General features: G+C 65.1%; 2 protein-coding genes across 2 annotated transcripts; one reads left to right on the top strand and one right to left on the bottom strand.

Moving 5' to 3' along the window:
- The first annotated feature begins 204 nt into the window (after positions 1–204).
- Positions 205–8,882, top strand: MAB21L4 (mab-21 like 4). Its single transcript, XM_014480034.2, has 5 exons — positions 205–764; positions 3,903–4,128; positions 5,227–5,380; positions 5,846–6,202; positions 6,921–8,882. Exons 1-5 carry the CDS (start codon positions 269–271, stop codon positions 7,011–7,013), a joined length of 1,326 nt encoding a protein of 441 aa, XP_014335520.2. The 5' UTR covers positions 205–268; the 3' UTR covers positions 7,014–8,882.
- Positions 8,883–10,869: 1,987 nt separating this feature from the next.
- Positions 10,870–21,573, bottom strand: AGXT (alanine--glyoxylate aminotransferase). Its single transcript, XM_070365571.1, has 11 exons — positions 21,343–21,573; positions 20,735–20,927; positions 19,388–19,452; positions 18,667–18,767; positions 16,306–16,376; positions 15,435–15,519; positions 13,871–13,966; positions 13,248–13,317; positions 12,067–12,162; positions 11,211–11,339; positions 10,870–10,977 (listed from the first exon to the last, which is right to left on the bottom strand). The coding sequence occupies exons 1-11, from the start codon at positions 21,571–21,573 to the stop codon at positions 10,870–10,872; spliced, it is 1,245 nt and encodes a 414-aa protein (XP_070221672.1).
- Positions 21,574–27,274: the final 5,701 nt, after the last annotated feature.

The raw sequence follows: 27,274 nt of genomic DNA, 5'->3' as shown, positions 1-27,274 counted from the left end.
GGGTGGGGGGGCTGGGCCCAGAGGGGCAAAGTCCCAAGCCTGGACGCCCTTGGGCCTGAGCCGTGGAGCCACGGTGGCTGGCGGGAGGGAAGCCAGGCCCCGCCCGCCCGCGACGTTCCTAATTGCTGATGCCTGACTCACCCTCACTTCAAAGCCGGGGCCCCATTCAGCTATTTAGCTGCTGCACCCCGCCCGCCCGCCCGCCAGTCGCTGGTGGGAGCCGGGCCGCTTGCAGCAGGCACCTCCTCCCAGCCCGTTCCCGCGGGCTATGCCCGCAGCCATGGCCGTGCAGGTGCCCCTGTGGCACCACTACCTGCAAGCCCTGCGCTCGCGGGCGGCGTCCCGGGCACAGGAGCACCAGCGCGCGGAGGACGTGGTGCTCACCCTGCTGGAGCGGGCGCACGCCCTGGACCCCCGCTTCCTCGTGGACTATTCCCGGGACCTGGAGGCCTTCCAGTTTGCCCTGCGCTCCTCGGAGGGCCCACTGGACGTGGAGGTGCCCCTGTGGGTGGACGCCGAGGCCCTGGTGATTGAGCAGATGGGGGCCGCCGAAGCGGGGGACGGCCTGGGGTGCTGCCGCCTGGGCCTCCCCAAGGAAGCGGCCGGCCTGGAGCGCTGGAAGGCGGACGACGTCTTCGAGGCCTCCCCGGAGGGCAGCGCTGGGTGCTGCGGCCACATCGTGCCCAGCAAGGTCCTGCGGGTCCTCAAGGACCTGCTGGTGGCGGCCGTCGTGTACTGCAAGCACCACGGCCTCATCATGCCAGGTGTGGGCGAGCATGCTCCACATGCGTGTGCAAGGGTGTGTGTGTGTGTAATGTGGGACTGTGGGATCTGAGGGCATGTGTGCGCACATGTGTGGGTGTGTGTGTAAGTGAGGGATGGCAGGCCCGTGAATGCATGTGTAAGCACACGTGTGTAAGTGTGGGATGACATGGTGCGGAGTGCATGTGTGTGTGTGTAAGCGTGGGATAGCAGGATTGTGAGTGCATGTGTGAACACACGTGTGTGAGTGCACACATGTGTGAACACACATGCAAGCGTGGGATAGCAGGATGGTGAGTGCATGTGTGAACACGTGTGTGTGCATGAAACTAGGATCATGAGTGCGTGTGTGTGTGTAAGCGTGGGATAGCAGGATTGTGGGTGCATGTGTGAACACATATGCAAGTGTGGGATAGCAGGATGGTGAGTACGTGTGTGAACACACGTGTGTGTGAGTGCACACATGTACGAACACGTATGCAAGCGTGGGGTAGCAGGATGGTGAGTGCATGTGTGTGTATAAGTGTGAAACTGTAGGATCATGAGTGCATTGTGTGTGTAAGTGTGAGATAGCAAGTTCATGAGTGCACGTGTGAATGCAAATGTGGGTGTGTAAGTGCATGCATGTGTGATCGTGTGTGTGTGTGTGTGCAAGTGTGGGACTGTGGGATCATAAGTGCATGTGTGCACACGCGTGAAGGGGTGTGTGTGCCGGTGCACACAGGCCTGTTTCTATGTACGCTGGTGTCCTGGCCCTGGGCAGGTTCTGTGGTGGGAAACTGTCCGGTGAGCAGGCTCTGGCCTCAGCGTCTCCCTGGTTGCCCTGGTGATGTGATCTGATGGGTGGGGGCCGTGGGCGGCACTCCTGACAGGCCCAGAAGTTGTGGGCCCCCTTCCAGCAGGTGCTGCCTGGACCTCACGGGCGCTGGAAGGACAGCCCAGCACGGCGGGGGCCCTGGGTGGTGAAGTGCCTCCTCCAGGGGGCAGGGCCGAGGGGCAAGGCCTGGGAACCAAGACAGGCTGCACGGCTGCCCCAGGAGGGGACAGGACGAGGCGCCTGTGGCTGTTGCCTGGAGTCCTCTTGGCCCCACATCAGCGAGTGGGACAGCAGCCACCCGAGGGGTGCTGACCTGTCCCGGGCAGCCCAGCGTATGGAGCTCAGGTCTGACCGCACGTCCAGGCTCAGGTCCTGCAGGTTCCGGGGGAGCCGGGCGTCTGTCTGCAAGCCAACGTGAGGACTCCGAGCCCACAGGGGGAGGCTGTCCACCCGGCCCCCACAGGGCTGCTGCAAGCTGATGGCAGACACGCCCCACTGGGTGGCCGCAGCCTGTCGCAGGCGCTCCTAAGCTCAGCCCCGCCCGCGTCTTGTCCGGTCCCCTCCGAGCTTCGCAGTGACCGCCGGCAGCCGGGCAGGCTCGTCCCACGGGGCCCTGTCACCTGCAGGGCTCTCTCTGCCCAGTGGCCAGGCCCCTCCTTACCACCCACGCTTCCTGCTGCAGGAAATTCCAGGCGTTGCTTCTGACACTTGCCTTAAAAGGGAAGCGGCAGCCCAGGCTCAGGGGTTCAGGCCGCCCCCACCCTGGGAACCGGTGAGACCGGGCAGGCTGAGGCGGGGAGTGCCAGGGACGGTGGGTGCGGCTGGCTGCCTTCCAAGCCACCTTTCTGTGAACAAAGGCAGATAAGGAAGTGAAACTGCCCAGGTGTCTGCATGACAGGGGCCTCCAACCACGCTGAATGGGAGGGGCTGGGGGTCCCTGAGCCCTTTCCCCACTCAGCTGGTGGGGAGAGAGCCCTGCAGGGGACGGAGTGGCCCCAGTGGTAGGGCTGGGACCTGCTCTGGGCGGGGTCCCAGAGGTGGCCCAAGAGCTGCCCTGCCGGACATTGTGGGGGAGGGGTCTTCGTACAGGGGTGGGGAGCACGTGGGCTCTTCCCGGAACCCCGGGGCCGTGGGAGGCCCGGGGCGGGCAGTGCAGAGTGGGCTCACCAGCGGCGAGACGGTCCTCCAGGGCATGTGCTGGGGACTCCCTTTGGGACCTGATGACCCGCCCTCTGGGCCCCAGCTGGCCGGCCCCTGGCCTCTGGCCTGGCACCCTCTCTGGGCAGCACTGGGAGGGCAGGGAAGACCCCTCCTCACCCAGGCCGCACACAGAGCCCCTCCTGCTGCCCTGAGAGTACCTGCTCTCTCCGGGGTGTGTATGTGTTTGGGGTAAGGTGCATGGAACGTCCCCTCCTGGTGGTCTGGGGCGCTTTCCAAGGCTAGACTGGGCCCCTTGGGGTCTGGGGAGGAGGCGGGGAGTGGGAAGCAGGTCAGCTAGAATGTGCAGCAGGAGGCAGGCTCCGGTGCCAGGCCGGCATGTCTGGTGGGGTCCAGGGCCTCCTCCTGGATGAGGCTGTGCCCAGCCAGCTCCTCACCACCCTGGCTGCAGGGCCACTGGGTGCTCACTCAGGCCTGGCCCTTCCTGGACGGGTGTCACGGGTGGAGCCTGGAGGGGGCTCTTGGGTCACGCAGGGGCGCAGGGGTGGGAACTGGGGAGCAGGCGGGCCTGATCAGGGGATATCCAGCTATAGCCAGGCCCCCTCGGGCTCTGGAGCTGGAATGCCACAGAAGCTGCCCCCACCCTCTGGAGGACCCGCAGGGGCTACAGGCTGCGGGGAGGGTGGGACCGACTTCCAGCAGCCCAGGGTGTCCCTAGCAGAGGGGCTGCTATGACCCGCCGGTCCGGGGTTAGGGGCCCACGGGTCCAGGAAAGGGGTGCTGAGGCAGCCAGGGACTGAGGGGGCACTGGGTGTCCCAGGGCGTGGGGCTCAGCCTTAAAATCAGCCTCTTCGAGCCAAGGGTTAGGAACCTCCAGACCCCAGGGACCTGGCGGCCTAAACAACAGAAGCACATTTCCTCGTGCTCTGGAGGCTGAGGTCCCAGGTCCCAGGTCACGGTGTCCGCGGCCTGGTCTCCCTGGGGGCGCCCCTGGACTAGAGATCCGCCCCCCGCCCCGGGTGCTCCTGTGGGCTTTTCCCTGAGCAGACCGCTGACGTCTGTTCCGTGAGCAGGTCTCACTGGGTCAGGGCTGCCCGAGGCACGGGGGTTGGGGTTCGGAGGCCGGCCCGAGAGAGGGGCTGGCTTAGCAGGTGGCCCATTGCAGGCTCCCTGAGCGCGGACAGCCTGAGGGAGGAGCAGCTCAGCCTGTCCCTGCGGGTGTCCAGCGGCTGGAGGACGCTCCACTTCAACATGGTGCCCGTGGTGCGGAAGAGGCTCAGGGTGCCTGCCCTGGAGGGGGCCCAGCTGGTGCCAGGGTTCCCTGAGGGCGCCCTGCGAGGGATCATCCGCCAGGAGGTGGCCCTGGTGCCGGCCGGCGCTGAGCTCTGGAGGTAGGATGCACTCGGGTGTGCGGGGCCTCGGGGAGCCGGCGGGAGGGGCGGCCCATCACCCCTCTGCTCCCCACTGCGGGCAGGGATCCTGCAGAGTCCCCTGCCCACCCCTGCCCTGGGCTCCTGAACAGCGCTGCCGTTCCTAGGGCCTCAGGGATCCCACCAGACTGCTTGCCCCCCGCTGCCAGCTCCTGGCGCTGGGGACAGGGAGGTGCCTTCTGTCCCACTGGGGAGGGGGCGCTGTCAGGCACCTGAGGGGGGACTCGGAACTCTGGGGGGCTGTCCTGGGTGGCCTCCTCTGTCACCCCACCCAGCACCTTCCCTTCAGGTGGGACAGTGGCGAGGGTCAGGGGACTGATCTGGGGCCGCAGGGCAGCGGGGAAGCCCCTTGCGGGAGGGCGGTCAGTGTCCGAGGAGAGGCATTGGCCCTGGGCTCTGCCTTTCCCAGACGTGCATCCCCCACCGTGAGGGAGGGGACAGCTCCTACTTGGGCCGTCCAGCTGCAGGCCCCCCCACCCGGCCCTGGAGCTCCCACAGCCCCACCTTGGGTCCTGGGTCCCCCTCCAGGAGCTTGTGCTCAGGAAGGGTGGCCCGTCCTGCAGGGGAGGGGAGCCCCCCTCAGTGTCTGTGAGGGGAGGTGGGGGCATGGGGCTGTGGCTGAGCTCCCCTCAAACTCAGGGCTGGGGACTGTGTCCCATCCTGACCTGACCTGGCCTGGAGTGGAGACGTCACCCTGACTGGGCAGGGGGCTTCACCCGGCCCCTGCCCGCCCACACAGAGCCACTGCTTCACCCCTGGCGGGTCACGGTGGCATCTTCCTGTCCACACGAAGAGGGCCAGACGTGCCTGGGGGCACTCAGCCACCCCCCACATCCTGGGTCTGAGCTTCTATCTGGAAATGGGACGTTCCGCCCCCGAGGGCCCATCAGGGGTGGGTCCTGAAAAGCGCAGGGGCCTGCGAGCACCAGGCCAGCCCCTGTGTGGCCTGGCCATCCCGTGGGGCTCAGAAGGCCACCGAGGCGGCGACCGTCCTTTCTGAGCAGGTGCCTGGAGGCCTGGGCGGCTCCGGTGCTGACCGCCCACGTTGATGGGCTCCAGGGTCTCCACTGACTACCTGCTCACCAGGCTGCTGGGGGCGCTGGGCTGCCTCCGGGGCCACCGCCTAGACAGCCTGTCCATCCTCGACCGGGTCAACCATGAGAGCTGGCGGGACGGTGGCCGGAGCCCAGGCCTGACCTTTGGCCACTTGAAGGTTTGTGGTCCCCGCGTGGCCTCTCCCGGGCCCGTGTGAAGGGGGAGCGGCTAGGCTGGGGTCCTTGGGGGGCGTGCGGCAGGGCGTCAAGTGGCAGGAAGGGCCCCTGGCTGGGGGCTCGGGTGCGGGAGGAGGAAGTGCTGGGGGGAGGGGGGCAGATAAGTCTGTTCTGGTGGCTTTCAGATGGATTCAGGCATCCTGGACTCACAGATGAGGGCAGGGACGATGTCACCGGGCAGGGCATTTTGTGTAGGGCTGCAGGGCATCAGTAGGAGTTCGTGCAGGACGGGGCACGTGGGAAAGGCCCAGAGGATGGTGGGAGCCTCAGAAGCCCCTGAGCTTGATGCCAGGGAGAAAGAGGGGCGTCAGGGTGGGGGCCGCTGGGACGCCCAGGGAGGCACAGAGGCTGGGGCAGGCGTGGGCAGGTGGGGCCTCCTCGGGGTGGGCTGACCTGATGCCCCGCAGATGGTGCTTCTGTGGGCCGCCGCGCTCTTCCCCGCGCCCGAGGACTGGGCAGAGCTTCAGGGCGCCGTGTACCGCCCCCTGGTGGTGCTGCTCTGCTGCCTGGCCACCAGGAACCTGCCGCACTTCCTGCACCCCGAGCGGAACCTGCTGCAGGACGCGGGCCTGGACCTGGGCGCCCTCTACCAGCGCGTCGAGCGCTTTGCCAGCCAGCCCGAGGCCGCCCTGCGCATCCACGCCACCCACCTGGGCCGCAGCCCCCCACCGCGCGTGGGCAGCGGGCTCCGGGCGCTCCTGCAGCTGCCCGCCGGCGGGCCTGCCTACTGGGCCACTGCCTACTTCGATGTCCTGCTGGACAAGGTGGGCGCAAAGGCTGGGGGGCCCGGCAGGTGTGGGGTCATGGTGGGTGGGGAGGGACCCCTGTTGTGTGGCCCCTGGTCAGGAGCCAAGGAAGGTGGGGCAGGTCAGTCTTTGCTGGGGCAGTGCAGCAGGAGCGTCAAGCCATGAAAGTCCCCAGCTGCCAGGGACCTCAAGGGCCAAGGGCCCATCTCGGAACCAGGCCATCTGAGCCTGCCCCCGGTGCCCCCTGAACTACCCCCAAACCCACACTGGGCAAATGCTAAGAGCCCCGCCTGCCCCCCGGGCTCCGTTCCTTGTGAGAAAGTGCGGCTACCCCAGGCCTGCTGGGGACAGCTTCCTGCTGCTTCCCTGGACTCGGGGGTCCCTCGGCCAGCCCACGTCCGGGTGTGTCCGCCCGCTGCCCCACCTTGAGCCCCCAGGCTCCACCGGCTCTGTTAGGTCTCCCCTCCCCCTCCACAGAGCCCCTCCAGCTCCTGTCCAGGTCTCACCCCACCTTGAGAGCCCACACGGGCTCCTTCCAGGGTGCGTGGGGTGGGGCGGCAGTGCACCCGGGGGGCTTCCCTGTGTCAGGCCCGTCCAGGGAAGGGCCCGGGAGAGAGGGCCCCAGGTGTGTCCACCCTCAGGGAGGATTGCACAGGTGAAGACCCAGAGGGAGAGACCCAGGGAGCGCCCGACGGCCCCGACGGCCCGTGACCCCGCTGTCCCGCCCCGCCTGCAGTTTCAGGCCTTCAACATCCAGGACGAGCAGCGGGTCTCAGCCATGCAGAGCGTCTTCCTGAAGACCAAGACCCTGGGTGCCGAGGAGCGCTGAGCGGGGTGCCCGGCTCACTGCCCTCTGCCGGCGGCACCGCCCACAGAGGCTCCGGGAATGTTTGGAGGAGGGAACAGGCTTCGCCTGGAGTGGATTTGGGGGTGGAGGGCCTTGTCCCCAGGGCCCACCCGCGCCTGTCCAGGGGCAGCCCTGTGGGCATCTAAGTGTGCTGGACAGTGGGTCTCGGAGGCCCCGGGGTGAAGGTGCTGTGCGCTCCGTGTGCCAAGCCCAACGTATGATGTCATCAAGGCCAAAAGCTGAGAGTCCTCGGGGGACCGGGAGCTCGTCTGCACCTGCTGCTCCAGGGGGTGGGGCCTCTGAATCTGCCTTGAATCTGCTAGAGCACTGCTTGTGTCTACGGGGGCTGGGACTGCCTGCTTTCTGGACACTCGAAGTGGACAAGCTTGTGTGCATACACCCTTCTCTGTCCCTGTGAACGACCCCTGCCCGCCCCCAGTCCTCACCTGCTGGTTCATGAGGGAGTCACCCGCAGCCCCCTGCCAGCGGCACCGTGGCAGAAGCACCCCTGCCAGGTGAGGGGGCTTCTCCCGGCAGATGGCGCCCCCGTCCCTGGTCGTCTCAGCTCTCTGCTGTTTCCACCTCCCGTCAGCGCACTGCCGGCGGCCTGTAGCCCCTCCCCCCGCAGGGCTGCCCACCCTCTGGGTGCCCCGGCCAGCAGGCATTCTGCAGTCTTCACTCTGCCTCCCAGCGACGGGACTCCTAAGTTCTGAGCCACAGCGCATGCCCCAGGTTCTGAGAAGGTGGCTGCAAACCCCAGTGAGTCCATGTGGCAGCCACCTCCCTGGACCTCCTCCGGAAAGTGGTCACATGCACGCTGCGGAGGGGATAGGTGGGCCTCTCTGAAGGCCGTGGGACCTGGGGCCTGAGCTGACGCTAATTGGAGGGGACACGGAATGCCCCCAGGCCCATCCCGCGCCCTGCCGCGAGGCAGGAAGCTGCAGAAGGTGTTAGCTTGGTCCAACCTGATTCGTGAGGGGTGCAGTGTCCTGGCCCACCCTGTGTCATTTCTCTGATGTTGGGGTGGACGCAGGGGGCTGTACTTAGCAGGGGTAAGAGCTACAGCTGCAGGAAAGACCAAGGGGAAGACATAACCACCAACTGCCACGGCCAAGAGTCCGGCAGAACGTCCCGAAGGCCAGTGTCAGGACTCAGCGCCACTGTCAGAGACCCGGGCTCACAGGATGACCTCAGCGCAGAGGTCAAAATGAGGCTCTGAGAATGGGGGCTCTGCACACCTGCGGGGCAGGGGGTGTTTGGGAAACCTCTGCACCTTCCTCTCACTTTTGCTGCGAACCTAAAACTGCTCTAGAAAGGGGTCTAAAGACAAATCAGAAAATAAAAATCTCCGTTGGATCATGGTGAACGGCAGGGGATTACATAAACAGAGCCAGGTCACACGCGGCAAGCCAGCTGCTGCGCTGTGGCTCCCTTCAGCGGGGCAGACGGCACGGCCTCGGGGTCCGGCGCCTACCTAGCGGGGACTGCCCCGTTTCCAACACCACGAGGGAGGGAGCTCACAGCAGCCTGCAGTCACGTGGGAGAGGCACCAGTGTCGCGTGGCATTGCCCCAGACTGGCGCTCACCCCCCTGCTCGTGTCCCAACGTAAGCCTGATGGAGCTTCATTGTCCGGACGACCTGTAGGAAGTCACGCAGGTTCACTGTGTGGTGACGTCCGGCAAATACACCTGGCGGCATGGGCTGGCAGTTCTGTGCATGCTTGCCAGTGCCCTTCACTACAAAGGGCGGGGAAGTGACACTGGGCAAAATGCGGGTGAGGCCTCTACACTGAAAACTAAGTCCAGTTTTTCAAGACCTACATTAACCTTCATGAATGGGAGTTTGTAATTTTTTAATGTTTCCATTCATCTTGGTACATTTTTTGTTGTTCAGTCGCTCAGTCCTGTCTGACTCTTTGCGACCCCATGGACCGCAGCACACCAGGCCTCCCTGTCCATCACCAACTCCAGAGTTCACCCAAACTCACGTGCATCGAGTCGGTGATGCCATCCAGCCATCTCATCCTCTGTCGTCCCCTTCTCCTCCTGCCCCCAATCCCTCCCAGCATCAGGGCCTTTTCCAGTGAGTCAGCTCTTCACATCAGGTGGCCAAAGTATTGGAGCTTCAGCTTCAATAGATACGTAGATTTACTGCAATTCCTACCAAAATTCCAATACGCTATTCTGAGGAAAGAGACAAGCTGACTAAGATGTATATGATTTCAAGACTTATGATAAAGCTGACGTACTGAAGACGGTGCGGTGTGGACACAGGAGAGATAAGCTCATTAACGCATAGGCGCAGAGGCAGACCTTCACCTCTGGTCAGTTGGAAAAGGGGCCACGCCAACCAGACAGGAAGGAAAGTCTGTTCAACAAACATTGGAAGGATTGGGTGTCCTCTGGATAAACGTGAACCTCGACCCCTTCCCCACTGCACCCACAGGGTCACCGAGAGGGGGTTATAACCTCAACAGAGAGCTGACACCACAGGGCTTCGGAAGAAAACCTGGGACGAGGTCGTCAGGACCTCCAAATGGACAGGACTTTCCCGGGGAGGAGCCGAGCAGCACAGACCGTGAAAGACACCCAGGAAGAAAGGGGACTTGAGCTCCAGGGTTTCAGGGCCTTTGCCTCTGAGCCCCTGTGCTGACTGTAGCCGCCCTGTGGCAGGATCTGGATCAGCCCATTGGCGCCAGCTCCCCTGGTAGCTGAGAGTGCCGCGGGCTGCAGGCCTCGGGTCAGCTCAGGGCCCTACCCAGGGCCCACAACTGTGCCCAGCCCCCACCTGCTGAGCCACAGGGGCGGAGCTAGGCCCACGCCAGCCCTCCCCTAGACTCAGGGCTGCCGGGGGACAAGTGCCCATCTCGACAAGAGCGGGACCTGGGAGCCTGCCTCCTGCAGGCTCTTAGGTCTAGTGAGGACCGGGACACATGGATGTGGCCATGACCACCAGCAGCACACTCTGGTCGGGCCTGGCCGGACCCTTCCTAGGAAGGAGAGATGAGGGAGCTGGACCCAGGCAGACTCCCAGGGAGGGGCAGGGGCTAGGGGCAGGGGGTCCCAGGCAGGGGGCTGGGGGCTAGGGGCCGGGCTGGGGCGGGGTCCAGGCAGGGAGCCAGGGGCAGGGGCAGGGGGGCCGGGCTAGCAGGGCAGGGGGGGGGGCCAGGGCTGGGGGGGTCAGGGGGGGGCAGGGGGGAGCCAGGGCAGGGGGTTGCAGTCCTGGGGCCCTCCTCTGCTGCACATGTGAGTGCAGAGGGGCCCAGGGCCGGGCCCTCCCAGGCTCTCAGGGCCTGCAGGGTGCTGCATGTGTGCCCGGTTTTCCTCAGGGCCTGAGTACTGGCTGTGTGCTCCTGAGCTCTTGGTGCCCTAGCCGTGACCCTGTGGGCCGCGGGGCCTCTGTGGAGGTGGTGGGAGAGGAGGTGTTTGCAGGCTCAAGATCTAGGCCCAGACTGTGCAGTGACAGGGACCCCAGGCAGCTGACTGACTCACACAACCCGTCCTCCAGCCCAGATCCTTCCGGCAAGGCTCTGCTCCCTGAATCCAAACCCCCAGCTCAGGTGCAGTCAGGGAGCAGGGCTCCACACAGTGAAGACTAATGAAGCCACTTCTTTATTGAACCTTCGTAGGAGGCCGGGGACCTATGGGGGCGACAGCTCAAGGGGAGGTGCTGAGGGTCCACGCGGCCACACCAGGAGGTTTCACCGGGAGGGGACGGGCCGCCTGGGGCGGGGCAGCCGCCTGGGCTGGGCAGCAGCTGTCCGGTGCCCCCTGCAGAGTCTGTTCACCCCAGGGCCACACGCCCGCTCCCACGGTGGACAAGGGACAGACAGCCCGCTCACAGCTTGCTGCGGGGGCAGCGCTGCAGGGCCTCCCGCAGGGCCCGGGTCACTCGGTCCACGCTCTCCCGGGTGGCGTTGCCGCCCAGCAGGCCGATCCGCAGCACCTGGGGCCAGGTCGGGGGAGGAGGTCACCTCGGGCGGGGGCCCGGCTGCCACGACTGAGGCCGGCGCAGAGCCGGCTGGCATCCCCCAGTGCGGGAGGAGGGGCAGAGAGTGCCCTTGGCTGGCAGGTCACTCCCGGGTTCAGAGAAAGGTGTCCCCTTCCTCCTGCCCTGGCCCTCCGTGGGCCACTGGCCTAGGCCTGGGCCTGGAGCACTCACGGCCGCAGGGCCCTTACCTTCCCCGCCGAGGGCCCAAGGCCGCCCGCAATCTCTATGTCATGGTGGTCCATGATGTACTTGACGATGTCCCTCCAGTCATAGCCCGTGGGGACCACCACGCTGGTGATGGTGGGCAGCCGGAGCGCCTGCAGGACGCACGGGGCTCGGCCCCCTCATGACAGATGGCAAGCAGCCCCGCTGCCCGGCCTCCAGAGGGGCGGCGGGGAGGGTCGAGCATGGAGGCGGGAGAAAGGACCCAGAGAGCGGAGTCCCCACCCTCCCAGCAGCCATGCCCGGGGGCTGGCGCTCAGGGCAGGGCTTCCAGCCTCCAGGGATCCCCACCCCCGCACCAGCCTGCCCTGTGTCTGCTGTCTGGCAGGTCACACTCTGAAGCTCGGGGTGCCTGGCTCATCCAGCATACCCCATCCCTAACCCCTTCCAGGCTGGTGTCTGGCTGGGGCTCTGCAGGCTGAGGGGCATCTTCCAGCTCAGAGATCACCCACAACGACTCCAGGCAGGAGGCTTTGTGGGGAGTAGGGGCACCCACTTAAGTGTCCTGAGATCCAGAGGCCAGAGAACTGTGACCGTGACAGTGACTGCCCCACCCCAGACCCACATATCCAGACGGGGGCTGGAGAGGTGCTCTCCCCCTCCCCACCCCTACCTGCTGCCCCCTGCCCCGCCCCCTGCCCTCTGACCCCTGCCCTCCGACCCCCTGTTCCCACCCCTGCCCCCTGCCTCCAGCCCCTGCCCCAGCCCCTGCCCCCTGCCCTCTGCCCTCACTCCCTTCTCTTGCCCCCTGCCCCCTGCCCTCTGACCCCTGCCCCCCGCCCCTGCCCCCTGCCCTCTGACCCCCTGCCCCGCCGTCCTCACCGGGTCCTTCACGAACAGCTGCAGGCCCAGCCCCTGCAGGCACGCGTGCAGGTACTCGGAGGCCTCGCGGTGCTGCCGCCAGCTGTTCTCCAGGCCCTGGAGGGACAGGTTGCAGGCTGGGGGCCGAGTGGGTTCCCTCCTCGGGGGCCAGAGTGGGAGAAGCTGGCTGGCATCCACAGCGGGGGCGCTCTGGCCTGGGGAGGGTCTCCTCTCCTGTCCTGGACACTGAGCCCCTTGGGAGCTCCCTTGAGCCACAGGTTTAGGGCCCTGACTCTGCCCAAGGGCCGGGCCTGGGCCCCTCAGGGGGAGTGGAAATGGTCTGGAGGGGAAATAGCCTGGGCCCCAGCCGGCGGTTGGGTCCTCCAGGCCCCTGGGAGGGGTGCGCACTTAGCCAGAGGCGGGGGGCTGGCCAGATGCAGACAGTGCCCTCCCAGCCCCTGACCCCACAGGCCCTATTCCAGGGGCCCAGCCTCCCCTGCTTCCAGAGCTCACAGCCGGGGCCTCGCTCTGGAGAACCCCTCCCTGAGTGTGCAGCCCCCAGCCTCTCCGGCGGCACACGCCAGCCCGAGGCTGGGACAGGCCCGCCCGCCCGGCCCAGGGCGGTGGTGAGGTGAGTGGACACAGGGCAGACGTGGTCAGCGCAGCACGGCAGCCTCACTGAGGCTGGCCGCGGCCCAGGCCTCTCCCTGCCCCTTGGGTTGGCCCCTGGGCTGGCCCCTGGGCGCTATCCCGGTGCGTTTCTGGGCCTCTTGGGTCCCGAGAGTGCGGACACTGCCCTGGTCATGGGAGCCGCCCTGGTGGCATCACAGCCGCTGCTGACCCGTGCAGCTCCTGCCCTACCTGGGAGCGGTGGGCACAGTGGGGCTCCTGGAGGGGGTCTCACTCCCCAGCCCTCCCTCGGCCCGCCCTCTCTCCTTCCCGCCTGGCCTCTCCGCTCGCAGGCTGCCTCCCCTCTGGGCCCTTGCGTGTGCTTTACTGGGAGCCAGAGAGCGGGAACACACCTGTCCCATCGCTGTGTCTGCCCCCAGCCCCACCCAGAGCCCTCCTGCCCCGGCCCAGTCTCCTCCAGCAAGGCCCCCCAGCCTGAGGAAACCCCGGGGAGGGGCTCCGGGGGCTCCCTAGCCTCGCCCTGCGAGACCCAGCTCCAGGCTCCCCGACTGCCCCCCCACCCCACCCAGTACCTGCTCCGCCAGGTGGGCCAGGCTCTCCCTCAGGCTGTACAGGCTGGTGACAGGGGTGGTGTGGTGGTACCTGGGGCGCAGAGGGGGCCTGGGTCAGCGGGTACGGTCGGGCGGTGCCTTGGTGTCCCCCAGCCCCGGCTGATCGGGGTGCAGGCGGGGCTCCGGGCAGGGGCACCGGCCAGGCTGTGGGGGCAGGTGGACTGCAGTGGAGACCGGGCACTGGGTCCCTCCTGGAGCCTGGTGCCTCGCTGTGACCTCTGGGCAGGGCACAGTTCCTGGGGTCCCCATCCCCGAGGGTCACGTAAGGGGCTCAGGTTAAGATAAGCTCCCCTCACAGAGAAGCCTGGGGAGCCTTCCTTTTGAGAAGTGGGTGAAGCGGAGGCCCAAGACTGAGAAGCTGTCAGGCCAGGTGCGAAGTGCCTGCAGGAGTGTGAGGACTTCTGGGAGAAGAGGGCCTCGTGGAGGGGGCCGGGGACCACGCCCGGGGCCTCGAGGACTGGGGGTACCCCGGAGGGCATTGCAGGCCTGGCACTGGAGAGCCCGTGGCTCCGGCTGGGGTGCGGGGGAACGAAGGTGGGGGCTCCCCCTCCCTGTCAGTCCCTGTTCCCCCAGGCTTCACTCACGTCCTGGGCTTGTCATCACAGCCCCAGAAGTTGGCCAGCCACTGGATGTCCAGGTAGAAAGAGACGGGCTTGGTCTTACGAGCATAGATCTTATTTCTGGGGAGAAAGAACCAGCAGCAGTGCACCTTGTTCCTCAGAAGTGAGCCGGGTCGGGGCCCACAGGCCCCAGTGTCTGCGTTCAGGCCCCCGGGGTCCAGCCTGTGCCTCTGCCTCGGGGGTGTGAGCCTGTCCCTGGGGACCCGGGCTGGCGCCGCCCACCCCTCTCCTCCCGTGGAGTCGCCCTGCTGTATTCTCAGGTCAGAGAGAACGGACGGGAAGGTCTGCTGGATGGCGAGTTCAAACACAGAAAGATTGCGGGGGGGACCCAGTTTGAGGAAAGCATCCTGGAAACTCGTTTGGAAAGCTGGGGAAATCTGAGGACTGCACTAGCCACGCTGTCTCCAGATTGCTGTTTGATGTACAGGCCCAGGACTCGGCGGCCACACGCCAAGCTCCAGGCAGTCCGCCCATTGCAGACCCGCCCCGCAGGCCCAGTCTGCAAGAGCTCCTTCACTGATGTCTATCCTTTGCTGCTGCTGTTCCTCCTGAATGCAAGGGCCTTCACACAAGGATTGATGCTTTCCAAATGTGGTGCTGGAGAAGACTATGAGAGTCCCTAGGACTGCAGGGAGATCCAGCCAGTCAGTCCTAAAGGAAATCAGTCCTTAATATTCATTGGAAGGAATGATGCTGAAGCTCCAATACTTTGGCCACCTGATGGGAAGAGCTGACTCATTGGAAAAGACCCTGATGCTGGGAAAGATTGAGGGCAAAAGGGGAAGGGGGCAGCAGAGGATGAGATGGCTGGATGGCATCACCAACTTGTTGGACATGAGTTTGAGTAAACTCCGGGAGTTGGTGATGGACAGGAGGCCTGGCTCGCTGCAGTCCATGGGGTCGCAGAGAGTCAGACAAATCCTAGTGATTAAACATCACCAATACGTGAGTCAGACTCCTCCTTCTGTCTCAAGCCTGAAGTCAAGGAGAGACGCTCTCAGCACCCAAGGGCCTCTGTTCAGTCCTGAGCGGGCTTTCTGCCTGGTTGCCTGGCCTGTCCCTATGCCAAACGGATGCCAAGTGCATAAGACACACAGGTATCCCGGCCCTGAGCTTTTCTCTATTTGTTCAGTACGTTCTACAGTGTTTATTGCACAGATGTCTGTCTGTCCATCTATCTGCTTCAGAAATCTGAACATAGATAGGGTCACCATATACTTAAGTTCTGTGTTTAATGGTGAAATTTAAATCTAAATCATTTAAAAATAGTATACCCACAAAAAATGATGGAGGGGAGACTGAGGCTAGAGGCCTCATCTCTCCTGGGGGCAAGTGCAGCTGGGGTTCACTGGAGGGGCCTAGGGGACAGCCTGGGAAGAGCCCAGTGACCCGGGCTGGGAGACCCCGGGCTCCCCGGCAGGCCTCGCCTCCCACCAGGCCTGTCTTGTTTCTCCTTCCCTCTCCACTGGGGGCCATCTGGCCTTCGCTGCCAGTCTGGTCTGGGTGGGGGTGGGCGGGGCTCACTCACTTGGCCTTGTTGCTGAAGGAGATGAGCGAGGTGCCCGGGGGCGCATTCAGAACCTTCTGGGAGCCCGAGTACAGGACATCGATGCCTGCGAGACAGGGGCACACCCTCAGGGGCCATCCGTGGGGGCGAGTTGTGGGGGCCGCCTGGCCCAGCAGACGTTGGGGGACCTGGGACCCACCATCCAAGCACGCTGTGGGACTAGACCCCTCTCCTGCGGGCCCGACGCTGTTCCAGGTGGGCTGAGCTAACCGGAGGGCCCCGCTATTATCTGCTCGGCATGGCAGACCCACGCGGCTGGGGTCAAAGTGCAGGCAGGGAGGGTGCGGGTGGCCGGGGGTGAGGAGAGGTGATGCTCTCACATCGTGAGGTGCCCGTCCACGGGGCGCCCCTACTGCCCGGGGTTTTAAGACACGGACAGCAGCAGCGGAGGGCGCTGGGAAGGCAGCCAGCTGGGAGGATGGAGGACCAGGGCTGGGATCAGAGCCCCGCCCTGCCGCCACCTCCCTGAGGGTGGGGTCAATGGAAACCGAGGCCTGGATGGACGGACCCAGGTCCCTCCCTGGTTGGCACTGCCCGCGCCCTCCTCGTCAGGGCTCTGACCCTCTCCAAGTGCTGGTCCTGCAGCGTCCCTTCCTCCCTCCCTCTCTCCCTGGGCTTGTCCCGGCCCAACGGCCCAGCTGGGACATGGGGTATGGTCAGTATGGAGGGTGTCCAGCCCTGGGAGGAGCTGGTGTGTGCCCGGGGGCCTGTGGAGACCGGGCCCCATGTGGGGCTGACGGACGTGCAGGCCCCGGCACGGGGCACGGGACACTGGAGAGGACTTCTGACCCTCAGGGCCCACCGACAGGCTGGGGTAGGGGCACGCACTCACCCTGCTGGTCCATGTAGACGGGGGCCCCGCCCAGGGATGCCACGGAGTCCACCAGGAGCAGGCACTGGTGCCTGGGGGAGGGCAGCAGAGAGCAGGACGGGGCCTCAGACTTGGCAACCTGCCCTGAGCTGGGACCATGGTCAGCCCCCAGCAGACCGGACATCACACAGGGGGCTCAGGATGGCCAGGGCCTCCGGTCGCTAGACCCCGGGTCCCCACACAGGTACTTGAGAGGGCCAGCCAGGCAGTCTGCATCCTGTGGGTCAGCTGGGTACCCTGAGGTTGCAGGCCTCAGGGCTGTGTCGGGTCTGGGAAGCTGGGCAGCAGAAGGCTGGCCTTCCGTCTGTCTGGCAGCCCACCAGGCAGACGTCCAGCGCATGCAGAGGACAGAGTCCAGGAGGAGGCTGAGCTGAGCCTCTGACCCTCCTCCACCCGCACTTTCCTAGGAGAAGGGCCCAAAGAGCGTTCCCTGTGGGCCTCTGGGAATTGTAGCCCAGGCGACGCTGGTGAGTGTGGCGCCCTGGACAGGACTCCGGGGGACAGGTGGTCTGGCTGGGGCTGTGCCCAGTGGCCCCGTGGCCCCTTGGAGGACAGCAGGTCTGCTAGGATGATCCAGCCTGGAGGTGGAGTTTCTCTCCTTTCCCTCTGTGGTCAACTGTCCAGAGCAGGGCTGCTGGTCCTAGAAAGGGACCCCGCTGAGGGGTGGGGGCCCTGGGGAAGCAGTGGAGGGCGGGGGCTTCTCTGGGGCTCTGGGGTCAGGGCAAGGTGGGCAGGCCCTGGGCCCAGCTTGGAGGGGGGTGGCACTCTGGGGACACCTGATCCTGCTCTCAGACCAGAGGGTATACCCAGCCTCTGCCCAGGGCCAGGAGGACCCCAAGAAAGCCTGAACCCCACTCCACATAAGAGAGGCTGGGGTGGGCCCAGCGGGAAAGGGAGCTGGACCTGCCCTGTTACTTCCTGTGGGGAGGGGCCTGCCAGCACCCCAGCGAACCCCACCCTATTCCCAGCCTGGCTCTGAGCTGGGCTTGGCCCTGTCCCCAGCACTGACAGACACTCAGGGCACGGCTCACCTGAGGGACAGGCTTACCTGAGGGACAGGCTCACCTGAGGGCTAGGCTCACCTGAGGGCCAGGCTCACCTGAGGACAGGCTCACCTGAGGGCCAGGCTCATCTGAGAGACAGGCTCACCTGAGGGGCCAGCCTCACCTGAAGTACAGGCTCACCTGAGGGCCAGGCTCACCGGAGGGACAGCCTCACCTTAGAGACAGCCTCACCTGAGTGCCAGGCTCACCTGAAGGACAGCCTCATCTGAGAGACAACCTCACCTGAGGAGCCAGGCTCACCTGAGGGACAGTCTCACCTGAGGGACAGGATCACCTGAGGAGCCAGGCTCACCTGAGGGACAGTCTCACCTGAAGGACAGCCTCATCTGAGAGACAACCTCACCTGAGGAGCCAGGCTCACCTGAGGGACAGTCTCACCTGAGGGCCAGGATCACCTGAGGGGCCAGGCTCACCTGAGGGACAGGCTCACCTGAGGGACAGGCTCACCTGAAGGACAGGCTCACCTGAGGGCCAGGCTCATCTGAGAGACAGGCTCACCTGAGGGGCCAGGCTCACCTGAGGGCCAGGCTCACCTGAGGGACAGGCTCACCTGAGGCACTGGCTCACCTGAGGGACAGGCTCACCTGAGGGGCCAGGCTCACCTGAGGGACAGGCTCACCTGAGGGGCAGGCTCACCTGAGGGCCAGGCTCACCTGAGGGGCCAGGCTCACCTGAGGGGCCAGGCTCACCTGAGGGCCAGGCTCACCTGAGGGCCAGGCTCACCTGAGGCACTGGCTCACCTGAGGGCCAGGCTCACCTGAGGGCCAGGCTCACCTGTGGGGCCAGGCTCACCTGAGGGACAGCCTCACCTGAGGGCCAGGCTCACCTGAGGGGCCAGGTTCAGCTGAGGGCCAGGCTCACCTGAGGGGCCAGCCTTACCTGAGGGCCAGGCTCACCTGTGGGGCCAGGCTCACCTGAGAGACAACCTCACCTGAGGGCCAGGCTCACCTGTGGGGCCAGGCTCACCTGAGGGGCTAGGCTCACCTGAGGGCCAGGCTCACCTGAGGGGCCAGGCTCACCTGAGGGACAGCCTCACCTGAGGGCAGGCTCACCTGAGGGACAGCCTCACCTGAGGGACTGGCTCACCTGAGGGACAGCCTCACCTGAGGGCCAGGCTCACCTGAGGGGCCAGGCTCACCTGAGGGACAGCCTCACCTGAGGCACTGGCTCAGCCTCACCTGAGGACAGGGGGCCAGGCTCACACCTGTGAGGCACTGGCTCACCTGAGGGCCAGGCTTATCTGTGGGGATGGGATCACCTGTGACAGAGCTCCCCATAGCCATCGAGGGGCTGCAGCACGCCGGTGGACGACTCTCCGTGGGCCAGGAACAGGAGCACCGGCTTGTGCCGGGCCAGGGCCTGAGGGAGAAGGTGACAGCCTGAGGCAGAGCCAGCGGGGCAGGGGCCTCCCCCGGTCTGCCGGTCCCTCACACGAAGACTGTCCTGTGAGGGTGGGATGAGACCTGCCCCAGACACTGCCGCCCCACAGACGGCCCCATAGACGGCCAGATCTGGGCAGCGGGGACCAGACGCTCCTCCGGCCCCGCCTGTGCTGGCAGGGCTGGGCATCTCGGGTCCGGGAGGAGGGCTTGTTCTGGATGGTGTGGACTTTCTTCCTGAGGCTGAGCCAGAGTGGCCTCAGCCCCCCACCCCATCCTCCTGGGGCCAGCATGAGGTCAGCCTGGTTCTGGGCTGGATGGGATGATCCTGCCCGATAGCGGGGACTGGCACCCCGAGACTCAGGGCATGGCCTGCTCCCCCCCCACTCCTGCCCCTGCACCCTGCCATGGCCTGGGTCCTGATCTAGCTTCCTTGGGGAGCAGAACCCTCCTAGTCAAACTCCCACCTGCCCCAGGTGTGGGAAAGCTTTCAGGGCCGGGCAGCTGGGCTCAGAAGCCCCGGGGACCCACCATGGCCCCTCCCCGCCCTGAGCCGGCCCAGCTGACTGGCCCTGCCCTGGGTCACTGCGTCCCCCGCACCTCCTCCACCTCCGGCAGAGTGAAGTGGCCTCCAGGCGCCTTGACCATCGGGTACACGCGGGCTCCTGGGGGCGACGTGAGTGGTGAGCGCCCCTGCACACGGGTGGGGACCAGCACTGGGGATGTGGCGTGCTGAGCAGGTGGGCCCTGTGGGGGCTGTCCACACTGGCCCAGCCGCTGCCCAGGGAGGAGCTTGGGGTGTGCTCGGTGAATCCAGGCTCTGCGGCGCGCGGATGGGAGCAGGTCCCACAGCTCTCAGCCCCCTGCTCTGGCCTCCTTCCCTGAACCCAGCCGGGCGGGAGCACCCCTGTCCCTTGCCCTCCCCACAGAGGAAGTGCGGATCTGTGCAGGGCTGAGCTTCAGAGGGTGACATCAGAGGGTGACTTTGGAGTGTGACATCAGAGGTGACTTCAGAGCACGACATCAGAGGGTGACATCAGAGGTAACTTCAGAGGGACCACAGCGTTTGATGAAGGACTGAATGGATGAGGGAGGCCTGAGCGGGCTTTGCCCTCTTTGGGGCCTGGGGGCTCCAGGAAAGCAGGCCCTTGTCCTGCTCCCCGTGCACAGCAGACCCCCAGCCTCATGTGCAGGAGGCAGGGAGGCCCAAGACTGTCCCAGAGCCCCAGCCCGGGGGTGTGGGGTGAGGTGGGGAGCCCCAGGCCAGGAGGGTGCCTTGCCCAACCTGGGGTCCCCTTGAAGCCAATGTGTAGACTGGAGGGGCCCCGGCGAGGGGTCAAGACCCCCTCAGGCTGTCAGGGGTTGTCCATTGACCTGGACCGAACAGGGCCGCGTGTGGAGCTGACCACCCAGGAGCTTCACAACATTTCCAAACCACGATCAATCATTAAACCCAAAGCACACTCGGGCTTTGACTTTTGTCTGTATCTCCAGAAAATTTTACTCTGGACTGCAAACTCTGTCCCTACCTCAGCATTTTGCAGCTCCAGAAACTGCTTCTGAGATTTTATGGGAGATGCAGCTTCTGGAACTTTGTCTTGTAACAGAGGCGGGGCTGGCCCCTAGAGACCTCAGAGAGCTGGGGTGGGGGGGTCCCCCGTGTTTGGGCTGAGATCCGAGAACACCCTGCAGTGCCGACCCCTCCGTGGGCTCTGGAAACTGCTGACCCCAAGTTCCAAGACACCAGGGGATGGGGCCTGGAGCATCCTGGGAGGAGGCAGCGGGCCGGCAGGAGGTGGAGGCATGAAGCGTGGGGAGCGGGCAGCTTCTGCCTGGGGAGGGCCTGAGGTTGGGAGCAGGACCTGGGTGCTTCCAGGTTTCATGCTGGCGCAGGAGGCCTTGGGAAGGACGCAGTGAGGGGCCACACACCCCCGCCCCGTCTCTTACCTATGCGCTCCGCGATGTCCTGGGCCCGCTGCCCCCAGATACCGCTGACCCCGACCAGGAAGGAGTCGCCTGGCTCCAGCAGGTTGAACAGGGCAGCCTCCAGGGCACAGTGCCCTGAGCCGCTGATGGCCAGGCTCAGGGGGTTCCTGGTCTGGAACACGTACTGGATGCCTTGCTTGATCTCATCCATGATCTGGGGGTGGTGGACACACGGCTCACAGCCCCTCCGCTCCCACTCCCGGGAGGAGGCCGCCCAGGGGCCGGGGCCGAGGCCGAGGCCCCGCTGACCGGGCCGCCCAGGGGCCGGGGCCGAGGCCCCGCTGACCGGGCCGCCCAGGGGCCGGGGCCGAGGCCCGCTGACCGGGCGGGGCGGGGCGAGGCCCCCGCTGGCCGGGCGCCAGGGGCGGGCCGAGGCCCGCTGGACCGGGCCGCCCAGGGCCGGGGCGAGGCCCGCTGACCGGCCGCCCAGGGGGCCGGGCCGAGGCCCGCTGACCGGGCCACCCAGGGGCCGGGGCCGAGGCCCCGCTGACCGGCCCGCCCAGGGGCCGGGGCCGAGGCCCCGCTGACCGGCCCGCCCAGGGGCCGGGGCCGAGGCCCCGCTGACCTACCTGGTACACCTCCTGGTGCATGTGTCCCAGCACCTGCAGCCCCCCGACCGCCATGACGCGGGGGGTCAGGTTGGAGGGGCCAGGCCCCAGCAGAAGCCGGCTGGGGATGAACAGCGGCTTGCTCAGGGCCGCCGGGGGGGCCACCAGCAGCGAGTGGGAGGCCATCGTCCTCACCCAGCCTGCCGTCCTGTGTCCCAGGACCGCCCTGGCCGTGGTCAGTGCCCAGAGCATTTCCCAGCAGCCCCTGTGCTGGATGACCAGGCTCCGCAGGGCACCGGGCTGTCCAGGAGGCGAGCCTGGCGGGTCGGTTTCCGCTCCACCCCCGCCTTTGCTGCTGTCGTCGTTACCTGACCGTTATCAACGTCTGTCCTGCGTGTAAAGGCCTGGCAGCAGGGGTGTCTGGGGAGGAGCTGGCAAAGTCCAGTCAGCGAGAACAGGACAGAGCTGAGCGAGCTGGCCTCTGCCCTCCAGCCCTCCCCCGCTCTGTCCCCAGGGACTCCCAGCCCCGTGAGGCTGGCTGGCGCAGAGCGCCCCCACGTTTCACATACAGGACCAGAGACCCAGCATTTCCGACTTGGTGGGCCTACTGGCTGTGGTAAAAGCTCGCAGCCCCGCTGTGGTGGTGAGAAAGCTGTCCCGGGGTGCGGGCCTGTGCCAGTGACGCTTGGGTGACAGAAGGAGCCGTGGGCCAGGTTCAGCCCACTCCATAGCTTGCTGACTCTCGCTCAGCTCTTGGAAAAACCCACTTTAGAAGTATAGATGTCCTTTCATGTCATTTCTTTTTTGATTCCGCAATGAGGGATGCCACACAGTACTTCTCCTTCTCTGGCTCTTACGTCACTCAGTGTGACAATCTCTAGGACCACCGTGATGCTGCAAATGGCACCACTCCGTCCTTTTCCACGGCTGAGTAATGTCCCGCTGCACGTGCACGCCGGCTTCTGTGTCCACTCACCTGTTGGTGGACATTACGTTGCTTCTGTGTCCTGACGTCTGTGAACAAGACTGCGATGAACATCGGGCGAGTGTACCCGTTTCAGACCACATTTTTCTCCGGATGTATGCCCAGGAGTGGGATTGCCGGGTCTCGTCGTAGCTCTGTTTTCAGATTTTTAAGGCACCTCCATAGTTTTCCGTAGCGGTGTACCAATGTATATTCTGACCGCAGACGCAGACTCACAGACGTAGAGGACAAAGTTATGGTTTCCAGAAAGGAAGGATGGGGGAAGGGATACTTGGGGAGTTTGGGATTTACATGTGTGTGCGTTCTCAGTCACTCAGTCGTGTCCAACTCTTTGAGACCCCAGGGACTGTAGGCTGCCAGGCTTCTCTATCCATGGGATTCTCCAGGCAAGAATACTGGAGTGGGTAGTCATTCTCTTCTCCAGGGGATCTTCCATCGAATCCAGGTCTCCTACATTGCAGGCAGATTCTTTTCTCTTCTCCCAGAGAAGCCTGGGATTTATACGTACACACTGCTGTAACCAACTAGGGCCCCCTGTACAGCACAGGGAACTCTGCTCAATGTTCCGAGGTAGCCTGGATGGGAGGGAAGTTTGGGGAGAATGGACACGTGTATGTGTGTGTGGCTGAGTCCTTCGCTGTCCACCTGGAACTATTACAACGCTGTTAATGGGCTAAACTCCAGTATAAAGTAACAAGCTTTCTGAAAAGAAGCTAAGAAAGGAGTGTGTGCTCCACATGCACACGTGCACACACGGGCATGTGTCCTTCCTGACCCTTTGGAATAAGCTTTTCCTCTGCGAGTCAACACCAAGGGTTCTGTTGCTCAGTCTCCATGCACATAACCAAGGGGTGCTTGCTGGGGGTCCCCCAGCCTCTGAGTCGGCAGGAGAGCGGAATAAATGCAACCGTGAGTGCAGCGGGAGGGGCCAGCCCGGGTGAGGGCGGCCTGCCCAGCATTCGCATGCCCAGGTGAGGGCAGCCTGCCCCGCACTGCGAATGCCACAGGAGGGCCGGGCCCGGGTGAGGGCCACCTGCCCAGCACCGCGAGTGCCGCGGGGGTGGGGGCCAGGCCCAGGTGAGGGCCGCCTGCCCAGCAGAGCCGCTGCTGGGACGTGGAGGGGCCCTGCATTGCACGTGCCCAGGCCACGGAGGCACTGACCGGGCGTCCTGAGAGTAGACCCTGCTCTGTACAGACCACAGGGGCCCAGGTTGGAGCTCGCTGGGGGCTCTGTTCTGTGTTTCGGGATCTGACGCCGGACCACAGTAACCAGGGAAGCAGTCCAGCTGCCATGGAGGCTTCACGATGGACAGGGAGGCAGCCACGCCTCCCGGGACCTGCTCGAGACCTTACTCCACAGGGATTCGCCTCCCAGCTCTGCGGAGCCCCTGCATTCAGCACTTGCTGAACGTTTGTCTGCTGCCCTGGGGCAGAGGGACTCCACGAGCTTTAGCCAGGCTGGACAGTCACGGCCTGAGCCCCTGGGGGACCTTCACAGCCCTGCTGGGTGGGGTTACTCTGTCACTCTGATAGATGGACGGACCCAGGGGACAGGCCCTGAGTGGTGGGCAGACAGCAACTCGGGGCAGCTGCAAGGAAGGGGCCAGGCGCCACTGCTTAGCCTGGTCCTGTCCTGCACAGGGGGGTCCAGTGGGCACCCCCTTCCTCCCCCATTCACTCTCCTGACACCTTCCCCCCTTCCTCACCAGCCCTTGCTCTGGACCGGGACCCAGTCTGGTCGCTCCAACCGATGCAGCATCACAAAAAGAGAAGCAGAAGGCCCTGCTGGTGCCAGCGGTGGGTGAGGGGGGTGGGCAGAGGGCCTGGGCAGCCTCCTGGGAGCCAAGAGGAGAGGCCAAACAGGCCTGAGAGCCTGGAGGAGAGGACACCCCCCAGGGGCTGCCAGAGGAGGTCGTGGGGGCTTCTGGGCTGGGTCTTGGTAAAGGGAGAGGCGGGCCCACCCCAGGGCCTGCCAGGAAGAGTGAACTGCGGGGCCTGGACACGGAGGCACAGGCTCCTGTGGGGGCTGGCAGTCTCAGGTCTGGCCTGAGTGGCATCTGGGGCCTGGTGCCAGCCTGGGCCTCCGGGATCTCAGGTGTGTCAGCCCTGCCCGGCCTGGTGCTGACCTGACCTGCCACAGGGGAGGAGCCTTCTGCCTGAGGGGACCCCAGGTCACAGCTGTGTCCACTCTGGGGGTCTCCTGCCTGCTGGGAGCAGGGGTGCCCCGGCCCACAGGGGAGCCCCCCTTGGCTTGGCTTCTGCCCTGGCCTCCTTGCCTGCAGCCTCTCAGGGCTCTGGGCTCCTGGTTTCGGTGACCGAGCCCCGTCCCGGTTGGCCCACCGTCTGCCCACCTGGATCCACTCACTGGGCCTCCCCTGCCCCTGCCACCCTCACTCCAGTCTAACAGGGGCCTCTGTGCCTTTGCATGTACTGTTCCCTCCCTGGATGCTTGTCCCTGTGTTTGCTCAGCCCTCCTGCTCTTCTGTCCAAGCGGTGGCCAAGCCTCCTGCCCAGGGAGTCTTCCTGTCCGGAGGTCCTCAGAGGCCTGTCACCTGGCGCAGGCCGCGTGGGTCACCCTGTCTGTGCACGGCCTCAGGCGGGACCCCTCCACGCAGTGCTGCGGATGCCCAGTGCGGCACGTGGAAGCCTGGCCTGAAGTCCTGGCTGGCAGGTGGGTGGGCTGGTGCAGCCTGGCCAGGTCACCACCTGCGTGGCAGGGGTGGGTCTCTGCCAGGAGCAGGCCACTTGGAGCCTGTCCCGTGGAGCAGCCCTGTGATGTCAGGTCCACAGCTGTTTGTTTAGTCGTGCCCTGGCAGGCGCCACAAGGCCTGGGCTCCGGACACCATCTGTCAGCTGTCCCTGCCCCTCTCCTGGTCCAACTGTGCAGCTTCCTTGTGGTCAGGGCACCGTGGGCGAGGATGCCAGGCCTCGAAGGGCCAGGAGCCCAGCGGAGGGCAGCCTTGGAGAGCAGGGCTGAGGGGCCCTGGGCACTCCATGCCCACCATGATGAAGGTGGCCAGGACCCCTGGGACCCCTGGTCTTGCCTGTCCTCCCTGCTCTCTGGGCACCGGACAGGCAGCACGAAGAGCAGCCCCGGCCACAGGGTGACGGGGACGCATCAGTCACAACAGCAGGTGGGCTCGCAGAAAAGCCTTGTGTGCCGGGGGCTTCCGGGGTGCCCGCTCTGTGGTTGTGAGTCTCGGGCCTCAGAGGGGCTCAGCGCCTTCCCCCTCTGGGTCCCCGGCACAGTGTCATTCGTAAGGTGACAGTGCTGATGGGCAGAGAGGACATGGGCTGGGGCTCCTGCGCCGGGAGCCTCCACCTGCCCCGTGAGGCCAGGGCTTGGCCAGGCTGCATCCTGAGTGCCCGCCGCCTCCCAGCCCGCGTCCCAGGGCACAGCTGGGTGCCCACGGGCCGAGTTCACCAGGAAGTAAAGAGATACTCCAAGTAGCTCTTGTCATTCCGTGTTTGGCCCTATTTCCTGCTAACATTTGGACTGAAAACCCTGCTTTTGAAAGTGGGTATATGAATTCCATGGACAGAGGAGCCTGGCAGGCTACAGTCCTTAGCGTCGCAGAGTCGGACACGACTGGAGCAACTTGGCATGCACACATATCTGGATGGCTGAGAATGGATACATGTGTACAGATGGCCAAGTCCCTTTGCTGTCCTTCTGAAACTATCACAACATTGTTTATCAGCTATACTCCAATACAAAATAAAAAGGTTTTTTAAAAAAGCGTTGCTTTAAACGCAGCAGAACCTTGATCTAGGATCTCCCAGGCGCCCCACCTTCTCACACCCCAGAACCCAGGAAGAGGCTCTTTGTGCGCTGCGCCCGCAGACCTCGGGAGATGGCACTCGCTGGCCTCACAAATGTCAGACAAGTGGACCCAGGCTTTATGGTGAGCCAGAAGGTAAGTGGAGCGCCGGTGCTAACTTCAGTTTAAAGTTCAGCACGAGAGGAGGATGTCAGAACCCAGGACTCAGGGTTTCCTGGAGAAGCGTGGCGCATCTCCCGCTGACTGCGCACGCGCCTGGCGCCGCCTCTCTCGAGTCACCGTGGCGCTGGCAGCAAGCGCTCTCCGACTGTTTCCCTTCTATCTGGAAGGTTCATTTTAGATGTGAGGTTAGGGAAAGGGCTTCCCAAGTGGTGCTAGTGGTAAAGAATCCACCTGCCTAACGCAGGAAATGTAAGAGACGAGGGTTCAATCCCTGGGTTGGAACATCCCCTGGAGAGGGGCATGGCAACCCACTCCAGTATTCTTGCCTGGAGAATCCCATGAACAGAGGAGCCTGGTGGGCTACAGTCCACGGGGTTGCAAAGAGTCGGAGATAACTGAGCGACTTAGCACACACTCACAAGGTGAAATGTCGCCCTGCCCCTCGTGCCGGGGAGTCCAGGGGCTCACGTGTCGTCAGGGACTGCACAGCCTGTCCGGCGGGTCCTCTGGAGGCTGTGAACGCAGGTCCCCTGTGGGGAGGGAGCTGCCCCAGGGCTGGTGTCCCCTGGCCCGGGCCTGCCACCCCCTGGCTGTGGGCCCTGTGCCCCTCTGTGATCCTCCAGGCTGCGCACGGGCTGAGGGCACCTGCCCACCGAGGCTCGAGATGTGGAGGGGCGTCCAGGACCCCGGGCTCTCCTGTTCAGGCTCTGATCCCGCCGAACACTGCCCATGCCCTGCCCACCCCCACGAAGCTGAGGAGGCGGGTGCTTGGGGATACCTCCGAGGGCAGCCTCCCGGAGTCTGGGGATGACCCTGACCTCCGGAAGGCCTCAGGGGTCAGAATCTCTGGGACTTGGGGGGGTGGGCACGGGTGCCCACCCCTGGCATCAGGCCTGCTGCTGGCTGACGTGAGCTTTCCTCGGTGCTGGGGGGAGGGCTGGGGGAGGGGTAGCACCCAGCACTATCCTCCTGGAGTCCAGTCTGGGTTTCCAGAAGAGAGAAGACCCCTGACCACATCCTCGGG

This window comes from Bos mutus, chromosome 3 (genome assembly GCF_027580195.1).
Source record: "Bos mutus isolate GX-2022 chromosome 3, NWIPB_WYAK_1.1, whole genome shotgun sequence".
In the NCBI taxonomy this organism is placed as follows: domain Eukaryota; kingdom Metazoa; phylum Chordata; class Mammalia; order Artiodactyla; family Bovidae; genus Bos; species Bos mutus.
This window is presented reverse-complemented; position numbering and strand designations above follow the sequence as displayed.

Coding starts and splice junctions, on each gene's coding strand:
- AGXT (XM_070365571.1), bottom strand. CDS start 21,573: ATGCTCTGGGCACTGACCACGGCCAGGGCGGTCCTGGGACACAGGACG. Junction 20,928..21,342: donor TGCACCAGGAGGTGTACCAG/GTAGGTCAGCGG, acceptor CACCACCCCCAG/ATCATGGATGAGATCAAGCA. Junction 12,163..13,247: donor TGGCCCACCTGGCGGAGCAG/GTACTGGGTGGG, acceptor CTGTCCCTCCAG/GGCCTGGAGAACAGCTGGCG.
- MAB21L4 (XM_014480034.2), top strand. CDS start 269: ATGCCCGCAGCCATGGCCGTGCAGGTGCCCCTGTGGCACCACTACCTG. Junction 4,129..5,226: donor GCCGGCGCTGAGCTCTGGAG/GTAGGATGCACT, acceptor GATGGGCTCCAG/GGTCTCCACTGACTACCTGC. Junction 6,203..6,920: donor TCGATGTCCTGCTGGACAAG/GTGGGCGCAAAG, acceptor CCCCGCCTGCAG/TTTCAGGCCTTCAACATCCA.